The following is an 11564-nucleotide window of genomic DNA, read 5'->3' on the forward strand; positions in this document are numbered from 1 at the left end:
CAGTTACTCCAGCTTGTTCTTGCCAAACCACGTCCACTATTGCGAGGTCCGATTCCTCCCTCCGTCTGCAGCGCAGCTGCTGCCCTGTCCACGACGTCGAGCGCAGTCGTGGTGTCGTTAGGGTCTCCCGAGATAGAGTCAGCACGCTACTCCACTGCACCCTTCCTTCCTCCCTCCCTGGACCCTTCCTCTCTCCCTGTAAATCCAAATCCCTGCACCCTTCCTTCCTCCCTGCAAATCCAAATTCATGCACCCTTCCTCTCTCCTTGCAAATCCAAATCCAAATTCGTGCAAATCCAAACCACCACCATCCAAATTCCTGCAAATCCAAACAACCACTTCCTTTTAAACAAATTTGAAAATTAAAAAAAGAACAGAGGAGATCGAACGATCTACTTCCCCCTCCGACCCAATCCGGTAATCCCTTCCGCACACCACCCTACTCTCCTCATTACTCCCTCTGATTACTCCTACGTTTTTTTTTTTTTTTCTGTCTTTGGAAGAACCAAAACATGCAAGAAACCAACCCATGATTTCGACCTCTCTCTTTCCCTCCTCCTGGTGTCTCAAAGATTGTGTCTTTCTGCAAAACATGGTGGGGAAGATGGTGGCTTGGTGCTTGGGTTGGGTGCTCACAGGTCACAGCCTCTCACGAAGCGTTTTTTTTTTTTTTTTTAATTTATTCATTTGTTATTATTTTCAGAATATAAAATTAATTATTTATCAAAATTTTAATTTATGTGGGACCCTAAGTGTGCCATGTCAGCACATTAACCGAAGTTTTGATGAAAATATAACAGAAGAACAACATTGATTTACAACACTCATATTCAGAAACTACATTAATTGATTTCTAAATTCAAAGACTGTTGATTGAGTATGTCAATTTTCAGGAATCATTTATGATAAAAACCTTTTTTTTTTTTTTTTTTTTTTGATGGAATAAATAAGATGATCCTGCTCGAGCAATTTTATCATGACCTAAAAGATCAGATAAAGCATTCGTCAACCTCACCCTCTTACAACTTCCAGAGATAACTCATACAGAAGGCAAAAAGAAAGAAATTAAGCAGGCAGGAAAGGTGCCTTTACAACACAGACGATACATTTTCGGTTCCTATCCAGTGAGTACAAACTAGCATAACGAAACATGTCTCATGCATCCTGCTTCGTGGCTAATTCTGCGTACCAACAACATTTACAGAGCTATCGAGTTCCATAGCTCGTAAGCAATATAATAACTTCATCTTCTAACTTACCAAGGTGATGGTTTTTATTTTGTTCACTTCGAGGAGGGAGAATTGAGCTTCTTTTCGAGTAGCTTGGCCTTTCGAAGAGCATCCAAGGCCTCAGCTTGTTTTCCAGCACGTTTCAAATTTACCGCCTTTACCTTCTCAGCCTTGATCTGTTCTTCCAGCTGACTTCTATCTTGGATTATGTTATTGTTCTTACCAACATTAACTTTTGAAGGCTCTGGTCTTTCCGGGCCTTGAGATAAATTACTAGCACTTTCAATTCCAATTTCTTTCAAGGCAGCCAGTAGTTGAGGATCAAGAAGCCCCTCAACAGAGACATTATCCACTGATTCTACTTTGTCAACGGTTGTGGAATCATGAGCAGCTGACGCATCCAACTGATTCTCAAGTGCCTTGGCTAATTCAAACTCGGCTTCTGCTTCTTCCATCCGACCCTCCCTACGTAACTTCATAGCCTGACGTTTGTGGCCAAGAGACTCCTGTTGCAACTTGAAGCGATCACGACTGGACAAAGGTTTTGGGTCCGAGGATGGTGAACCGTGATGCTTTTGGCTAGAAGATGGGATGTCTCGTGACACTAATGGTTGGGGTTGGCTCTGCTCGCCAGTTGTATTTTGTGTGGCACTGGACGCCTCACTTGAAGTAGTTTTGGACTGAGGACTGCCTTCATCAAGACGCTTCTCCAATAACTTTGCCTGCTTTAGTTCCTCACGAGCTTCGGTCAGTTTCCCTTCTCTCTTTAAAGCTAATGCTCTCCTCTTGAAACCCAGGATTTCTTGCCGAATGGCACTTTGGTTGCTCTGAGAAGCAGATTCCTGAACCAAAGTTGCTTCATTAACATCTCGCTTATCTTCCTGTTTATCAAATTTATTATTTTGGCTTCCTACATTTATATTCGAACATGTCTGGGATCCCAACTGAACGGGAGGACTGGCAGTAAGCGAATCAACAGAATCAAATTTTAGGCCGTCATCTTGTTTTTCAGCAGGCCTTTGAGAACTTCTCCAGTCATCCCCCGTCAACAAATCCACTAAGTTTCCAGATTGGACAGGTGCAGAAATATGACTAACGCCTTTGGCTGCTCTTTGGTCATCTGGAAAATAATTTTCGCCCGAAGTACCCAATTCCACTGGTAATGGTTGGTTTCCTTTAGCTAACTGTGAGGATAGAGGAACAGACTCAGAATTCCTTGCTGACAACATAACTACTCTGTCAATTGGACCCATTGCCGCCTCAGTAAACCTTCTAACATCTGTATCATGCTTCAAATTCCCTGGCTTTTCAGTGTTAATTAGTAATCCGAAATTCTCAGATTTCTCTTCCCTTGAATCATCATGCAGACTCAAATCCTTTGGGGCTTCCATCTCTTCAATTTGAATCTCTAGCACTTTTGCCATTCTCAAAACTTCCTCAGCTTCTTTGGTTTCTCCCTTCCGTCTAAAGACAAGAGCCTTTCTTTTTAAATCCAGAAGTTCCCTTTGGATTGCACCCTTATTTCTTGGTGCAGAAACGGCTGGCTTGGAAAAGGAAGTTCCCTCTGAGGAAAGTTCTGGGTCCTGCATACTATTTCCCTGTTACATTACCTCCATCTCCTTCCTCCTCAACACTATTAGGAGGAGGTTCAGTGATATCTTCCTTGGGTGCTTCCATCTCCATCATCTGGCCCTCTAGTGCTTTCGCCTTTTTTAGCAGTTCTTCTGCATCCTCGGTCTCTCCCTGGCGCCTCAGAGCAAGAGCTTTCCTTTTCAACCCTAAGAGTTCCCTCTGAATCTCAGCTTTGCTTCTCCTTGATCCTCCAGCTGGGACATTAGCCGGGGCTTGAGGTGCAGAGGGTGCACTGACCTTCATGGAGAGATTATCTGTTTGCTTAGAAGGTTCCAACGACGAGTTGGTCCCTTCATTATCATCATCATTCCAACCCAAATTCTTTAGCATAGAAAGATATGCTGGATCATGCATATCCTGATCTGTTACATTTTCTCCTTCCTCGTCTGCAACTGGCAGACTTTCAGAGACATTGGGAAGCTCATGTGCCAAATCTGGGACTTTATTGCCAACAGTCCCAGGCATTGCCTTCTGTACAGAACCATTCTCTAGCTCTTCAAGCTGCTGTTCAAGAACCCTGCCCTTCTTCAATTCTTCGTCAGCCTCATTTAATCGTCCTTCCCTTCTTAGAGAAAGGGCTTTCTTTTTTAAGCCCAGAAGCTCTTTCTGAATCATTAATTTACTCTTCCTTGCAGGTTTGGAGTCCGTACGTTCCATTGTACTAATATTTCCATCATCCACCATAAATGACTTGGACGACTTATCAGCAGTTTGTTTATGCATTGTCCGCACGATCATTTGCAACATTGCCCTCTTGAGACTCAAGGCTTTCAAGGTCCCTTTCAAGTAGTTTTGCCCTCTTTAGCTGCGCCATTGCCTCTTGAACATTACCAGCCCGTTTATGATTAACCGCCTCTCTTTTTAATGATTGAATTTCGCTTAATAGAGCTTCCCTGTCAACGGCAGCAATCTGGGGAGAAGTTTCCGCATTATTAGAATCTTGAGACCATCCTAAAGATTGTAAAGCAGCAGCTATTTCTGGGTCCTCCATATCCTCATCTGTCACTTCGAAATGACCATCCAGATCATCAGAAGCACTAATAAGATGATCAAAATTAAAGCCATCCTCCTGCTCACACTGAATTGAAAATTCTTCCTGTTTGTCATCATCCATACCACGAATCAACACAGATATCTCATCATCAGATTCTTCAGCCTCAGCCAAGAATTCCTGTTCCTCAAGTTCCTTCTCTAGGACTTTAGCTCTTTTAGTTCCTCCTTAGCTTCTGTAAGTTTCCCCTCACGCTTCAGCATGAGAGCCTTCTTTTTAAGTGCAACAACCTGGGTTTTGTCAATGGCCCTAGTACCTTTGTTTTTATTGGTCTTTTGTAAGACCTCTCCCAAAAGAGAAGAAAGTTCACCATCCAAACTCAGACTTGCTTGCTTTTTGTTTTCATCAAGGAGATCCATATCGGACCATCCTAGTTCTTTAAGCTCAGCAGAAAGATCATCTTTTTCTTTACCCACTGAAGGAGTGACCTTATTTCTTCTTCCAGATTCGGAAGGCCCATCTTTAATCTGGCTCTCCACCACATTAGCAGAGAGTAAAACCTTTCTACGCTCTTTTCTCAAAGATATTTCCAATGCATCAGCCTGCCTCTCAAGCTCCTTCCCTCTCTTAAAGGCTCTTAATGCTTCCGCAGACTTCCCTTCTCCTTTAAGGGCTTTATACTTCTTTTTCTCATCCAAAGCTTGCTGACGCAATTCCTCAGGAGAAGCAGATCCACCACCACTCTGTAAATTAGGCTCATCAACAGAAAGACTTCTATGTATTTCTCCCACCCCCTCGTGGCTGGAATTTTGTTGAATATTTGAACATGATGCACTACTAGCGGCTCTCTGCATACTGGAAACCACATTACTATTTGACTCTTGTCCTAATTCCTTTCTGTCACTACCGAGAATCTCGTCCAAAACTTCATCCTCATGATTTGATGTCAACTTTGAACTGCCTGCACAGAAGGTTATACGTTTGATACACAAGGTAAAATTATAGGGCAGAGTAGTTAAACAAAAAAGCATGTGGCAGAAAGACATAACTAGCACAACCAGTGACTGAACAAAAATGTTCAATGCACAACTGAACTACTGACAACCTTAGAAGAAGTCAAAGATGGTACCTCTCACAGCTCTACTCTTGTGTCCATATCTCTCAAAGCGTGCTGCTTCTTCTAGCTTTTTACAAGGGTCACATATACGCACAGGCGAATCACCTTGCCCACGTAAGAGCATTCTTTGCTGGGTGCAACTGTTGCAAAACAAGCCACCACACCTCCTACAATGATGCTGAAATTCCAAAATGTATATTGTCAAGTACGGGACTGATAAGAGACTACATAAGAAATATTAGATCGAATCATATCAGAACATTAAATAAGATTATCACATCGAATCATATCAGAACACTAAATAAGATTAAGTTTCATAGACAGTCCTCTACTACAGTTTTGTACCACTAGGCAAAGAGACTTATGTGCCTGTTTGCAACTCCTTCAAGAGCGGCAAAACAGCACATTCTGGCAAATCAAAAAGCGGTTCTCACTATGTTTGCGAGAAAAACTTAAATGTAGAAACACCCCTAGGAAGCACTTGGAACTTCGATGCACTTCAAATAAAACCACTTCTAGCAATAGTACTTATGAGCAAAAGTGCTTCCTACAGAAACAATCCTAAAAAGAGTCCTAAGTGTACATCATTAAACCAATTTTTAGCACAACACAAACCGTAAATCCCCATTCCAATCTTTTACTAAACAATCCTGTATCTTTACAACACAAAAATACAATCACCATTCTTTCCAAAACATTGAAAACAGACAGCCTATGATTCCCCACAACGTTCAAAACGGAAGGCCAAGAATCGAAGAATCCCAATCTTGGTCGAATCCACATATAAAACAAAGAAAGCAGCAATCTTTCGGCACCCAAAAATCGAAAACTGAAGAAATACAAAAATTAGTAAAGAATTCACAGATGGCTCATTGGATCGAGAGGGGCAGAAGAAGAAGTGAACCTTGCGATTGATGAAGGTGAACTGAGAGGAACATCCCTGGCAGTGTGAGGCGTCAACCACCCAAGTATTCCCTCTCAGTGACGGCTTCGGCGGCAGCCCGATCTTCTCCAACATCTTTCCGCTCCGATTTTTCCGAATCAATCAATTAATAACCGAAAAACCATTATAAAAAAAAAAATCGAATTTCTCTGAATTTTTTTTTCCCAGCTTTAACTTTCTCACGGATCTTAAGCTTTGATACCCACAAATAATAAATAATTAATCAATCTGATGGGTTTGATGAATCAAGAAGGGAAAGGAAAACTGATTTGACGACGACGACGATGTCACGTTGGGTTAGAAGACGCATCAAAACAGCGTTTGCAACGCGGGTAATCTGACAGCGACAGTTTGAGGCCTCGACGATGACGACGAGGACTCGTTCGGTGGGAGTTGGACAAATTTTTAGTTTTTTTTTATGAAACGACGTCGGAGGAAGAGACTCGGTGCAAATGTAACAGCCCGGTCTTTAGGTCTAATTGGGCTTTCATGAGGCCCATTATAGATTTTTGGTTTACCATTCATTTGAGGCCCATGGTGAGGACACAAAGCCCAGCAACTTATCTAGGTCCACAGAGGGTTTAACACGTGCATTTGTTAATATTATATCTTAGGCCTATTGATCTCAATTATTTTGTCTACTCATATTATAGTCGAAGCGGTGTGGCTATAGCAGCCGCCAGGTGGAAGCGAAGGTGGCAGAATTAGTTGACTGGTATTGTATTGTCCCCTAAGAAGTGGGAGAGGAGGTGGTGGCACTGTGGCGGGTGGAGGTGGTGGGTTTGTTCCATGGAAAAGAGTATTTGGACTTAGGAGACTAGGAGACTATGAGTGCAAAATACTCAAAGTTCTATATATGTTAGACACTAGTTGGACAGTAGGTTAGGATCTTGTGCTTAGGCGAGGTCTAAGAAGATTTATATAAGTTTATTATCATATCGGATAAATAAGTGTCTATTTAGATTACAAAAAAATAAAAATTAAAATAAAATAAAAAAAACCTATACTTGTATTGGGAATAAAATAAGGATGAAATGCACTAAAGCCAATAAGCTTAGTAAGCAAATTAGCAAATTACAAATATAAGAACAGTTTTCACAACTGAATTAATTTAACAAATTCTGTATGTTACGCGTTGGAACATCTCTAAAGGAGATGTCAAATATGCCAAATAGGATTAAAAGACATTTAGGTGTTCTCCAATAGATATGTCATTTGACTCCTTACTTTATAGCTGCCTTTTTTTACAGCAAACAAAGAAAGAGTCAAATATATTTAATTGAATTTTTTAATACATGGATCCCATTAACAAACAATAGAATAAAAATTACAACTAATTTTGATTATTTTTTAATAGTTAATGTAACTCTAAGCCCAATAAAATAATAAAATAAATATTTGACATATTGGAAAATAAGAGAATTTAGCACTTGTATTCAATTTGCCACATCAGCCATCAAATAAAATTTTGACATATTATATTTGACATCTCCTTTGGAGATGCTCTTACCCACTTTAATTTAATTAGTGAATAAAAACAACTTGAAACGGCCTAGCATGCCACCTAGACCGTCTAGTCGCTCCTCAATTTTAGTGACCATTTTGCACAAAACGCAACGAAACTCCACCTTGCAGCGTTTAGCACCGCCTAAGCAGCCGCTTAGGCCGATTTAAAACTAAAAAAATGCTATAAGAAAAGCTAGACAATGTAAATTTGAAAACATACAAAACTACATGATCTCCTCAAAGTAAAAGCTTCTTGGCTTAAGCATTCATTAAATGCACACTTCATCCAACAAGTTGGAAGACTACAACACTAATCTCACATTAATCAAAAATGTTTTTTGTTTCTGGCTCTCCAAAAACAAAGATGCAGTGATCGTCTCAAAAATGTTGGTCCTTGGAGTTCTTACTTGATTCAAAAAAGCACCAGTTTTCTTGGTTGCAAGGCCTGCATTTATATGGCTCACGCAACCCCATTCCATTTTTCCTACTTTTTTACCGCTATGACTGGCTGAGGAGAAGACGTTGTTAATCATTGACTAATAAAGTGATTAGAAAACTAATTTGCTGCCTTTTCCATAAACAAATAGTCATGGTAAAAAATGCTTTGGTTTCAACCACCATAAAGTGGTCTAGTGGTTAAGACGAATTCTAGATCTGTATTCAACACGGTTGGTCTTAAGTTCGATTCATTAGTCTCGCAAAAATGAATTATCGTGACTTCATTATCTGTTGGTCCCCTTTTAATTTTTTTTTTTAAAATGCTTTGGTTTCTACAACCTCAGTTACTTGTCTCTACGAGTATAATAGAATGGTTTATGGTTGTAAAGTTGGGTTAATGAGCCCCCCAACATCCGTTCCCTTGCTAAATTGTTCGCTGATTCCGCGCTTTTGCTACGACTAGACTCTGATTCCGCGCTTTTGCTACGACTAGACTCGAAATTTAATGATAAAAAATAAGCACAGTAACCAATACTATTAATTCAATCAACAGTCATGTCATATGATTTACAAATTTAATTTTGACTATTACCCTTGTCCAACAAGCTATTGTTATGCCCTTTGAATCATGGGATATTTTAATGTGTTAAAAAGTTCAACACATGCCAAACTCTTGGAACTTTTAGAAGAAGCTGAAGAATTTGCATAATTTTGCTTTGACTTTGAATAAACCTTTTTAGCTATTTGGTACTTTTGGAAGAAGCTGAAGAATTTACATAATTTTGCTTTGACATAAACCCTTTTTGCCAGAGTATATATACAGTAGAAATTAAAAAAAAATGTTATTGGTACTTCAAAGTTCTCATTGTGTACTCCAATTTTTCTATATTTAGGAAAAAAAAAATACTTTTGTGAAGAGAACAATGAGATTTTTGAAGTAACAATAACAATTTAAAAAAAAAAAATTGTTGTTAGCACTCTAAAATAGTCGTCAACACTCTTACCTTCTTTGTTTTTAGAAGAAGATATAACGCATAATGGGTATTTGGAATGCCAATAACAGATTCCATAAAAACAACTAAAGTTTTCGACTTGCATTATGGAAAGAGTGTAGGCAAGTATCGAGTACTTCCCCTAAAGGACAATCTTAAGTTCAATGCACCAGTCATCTTCATCTCCATCGTGCCACAAACGCCGAACTCCGATGCCTTCCATTGCATGCTCTGCAAATCTGCTCTACGCTTCCGAGTCTCTGTTGGGAGATCGAGTTTCTTCGTGGAAAATGGAATCATCTGCTCACTCTCCTCTTTCTCGTCCCTAATTTCTTTACCTGCGTCAATGAACAAGGAGTCTAAAGTCTTGAGATTGTAAGCTTCATGAAATAAGCTTCGGAGTTTTAATTGCTCCGTAGCGAAAGCTTCAACTGCTTTTCTTGGAGGAAACTTCGAATTTTGAGCGAGATGTTTTAAAGTTTCCGTTGAGAGCCTTTCGTAGTTCAGTGCACAACAGATACTCATCTTCTCCTCCCTGAACAAATCAGCACGACGCTGCATAGAATACTAAATCAGTACTCGATTTCGCAATATTAAAACAATGCAGATCATGCTTCATGCATTTTTTTTTTTTTTTAAAGTAGCATACCTTAAAATATGCATCAATTGCTTGGTAAAGTCTGTCGTGAGATTCTCGTGCAGAATGTGGCAGCATCGTGGCTAATGCTTCGAATTTTGAAGGATTCAGGTGAGAATCTGGTGCTACTTCTGCAAGGTATGAATCCATCAACTTCGCGACACTTTTTAAGCGACTTTGAGATACACGGTCTCCCCCTTCAAGTAGAAATGACTTCACTAACTTCAAAACCAAACTCACATCGTATACATACTTCTTGGTGCGCGGAGATGGAACGAGTAGAAAATCAATTGTTGCTTGATCCAGCTGACAACCTATCAAGTTCACTAACTTGTTTACAGACTTTTTGCTAACTCTCAGGCACATAGCCGCTTGGTATATCTTGAATAAGCCTTTGACAGAAAGAAAGCTTCGGTCTAGCAGAAAAAGCAGACCGATAACTACTTCTGTGATTTTACGCTTCTCACCTCGCGTGGCACCGATAGACTTAGATTGGTGATAATGGAAGAGAAACTTGAAAATTGTGGTATGGTCGAGCTCCTGGAATATCATCCTTCTTACCACCTTCTCGAGTAAATCGGTGTTCAAGAACATAAGGTCTTCCACCCACCATGTTTTTCTTGAGCAGTCAGTTTTCGGACTATAACTGCTCCTTCCACTTGAAAACCGAAAACTTAAATCTTCTGACGAAGAAGCATAAGTGCTTGTAACATACGGCGAAAAAAGCTTGGCTATGATGGAGTCTAGGAGCTTGTGCAATACTGACGATAAATTTAAGGCGGGAAGTAAATCTTGGCATTGCTTTAGAGCTACCACAAGGTTAGACCATGTCCAAAAGCTGATCCCTTCAAGAGATTTTTCGGTTTGAGACAGTATGTTCGGTCTTCCAGAGCCATCACCATCGCCTCCCATCTCCATGAAATGCGCGACGCAGAACAGTAGGACAATGTTCGAGGGAGTTATCTCAATTCTTCCATTGTTGTAACAAAACCTTGCCATGAGCTCAAAACCCTCTGCGCCTCCAGGAAAGTCATGGAATATCACTTTTAGGCACCTCGACGCTCCAGTCAGTTTACCAAACAATTTTCTAAATCTACCAGAGTAAGACGCCAATGTTTTCTGCAAACGTGTACACGAATTCAGAGAAAATTTTATCAGAATATCAAGTTGTTGCAAACTAGTGTCTCTCTCGAAAAGAGACAAGAGAGAGAATAGTAAGGGAAAGACAAGAAACGCATGCATACTATCATTTCTTCATTAATGAACAAGACAAGAAAACTTTGTCAGATATTTCGAGAACAAAAACTGATGGAACCCAGAAGAACATTTTGTGAGAGGTCGTTCGCTGTCGAGATTTAAATTTTTGGGTGGTCCTATAGACGATGCGATTCAATGGCGGAAATTAGAAATATCCGTTTCACGAGGCCTGCATGACTACTACCCGGGTGAAAATTATTGAGGATAAAATGAATGGAAACAAGATAACGAAGCGTGACAGGCGTGACGATATGAATACTACTCGACAAAATTTAAGAACATGTTGCAAAGGAGGAGAAAAATAGGATTGATAAAACTAAAACAGCAAAATTACCAACAAAAAATGAAGAACTGAAAGTAGTTACAAAATCTCGATTGTCTTCGTTCACAAACTTGAGCAGATATGAATGATTACGGAGCAAACAGCCGGAGAAAAGAAGATTTACCTTGTCCACCATGAAAACTTCTTCGCCATTGACGTCTACTTGAAGATCGCAGCAACCTCCCATTTTTCAGAAACACACAGGAAAATGAGAATCTTGACTCAAAGCATTACATATGGAGTCTGGGAAACATTTCACTCTTCAGATTGACCCAAAAAATAGAATAGTTGAAAGTGCTGGGTTTGAAGCTGCTGTTTTTTTTGGCACATGACATCAATGATCATAGAGAAGTGAAAAGACAATGGAGGGAATAATAAGAAGCAAGAGAATCTTCCAAGAAAACGAATAATTATCCACCTTTGTCCACTGTTTCGATCTCTCCTGAGACAAGCGAGATAAACACAATAATATATATATATATATATATATATATATATAT

The 11564-nt window shown here is 39.8% G+C and overlaps 1 protein-coding gene across 1 annotated transcript; it reads right to left on the reverse strand.

Annotated features, from left to right (window-relative positions):
* Positions 1-958: 958 nt before the first annotated feature.
* LOC103957934 lies at positions 959-11372 on the reverse strand. The gene is given in 9 exon segments (XM_009370187.3): positions 959-2819; positions 2821-3560; positions 3604-4067; positions 4070-4813; positions 4982-5147; positions 5874-6014; positions 8957-9403; positions 9498-10604; positions 11189-11372. Coding segments are annotated over 9 exon segments (5409 nt in total). The 5' UTR covers positions 11252-11372; the 3' UTR covers positions 959-1282.
* Between the last annotated feature and the right edge of the window lie 192 nt (positions 11373-11564).

Source organism: the organism of the source record quoted next, unplaced genomic scaffold (genome assembly GCF_019419815.1).
Source record: "Pyrus x bretschneideri cultivar Hongxiangsu unplaced genomic scaffold, Pyrus_bretschneideri_v1 Contig19, whole genome shotgun sequence".
In the NCBI taxonomy this organism is placed as follows: domain Eukaryota; kingdom Viridiplantae; phylum Streptophyta; class Magnoliopsida; order Rosales; family Rosaceae; genus Pyrus; species Pyrus x bretschneideri.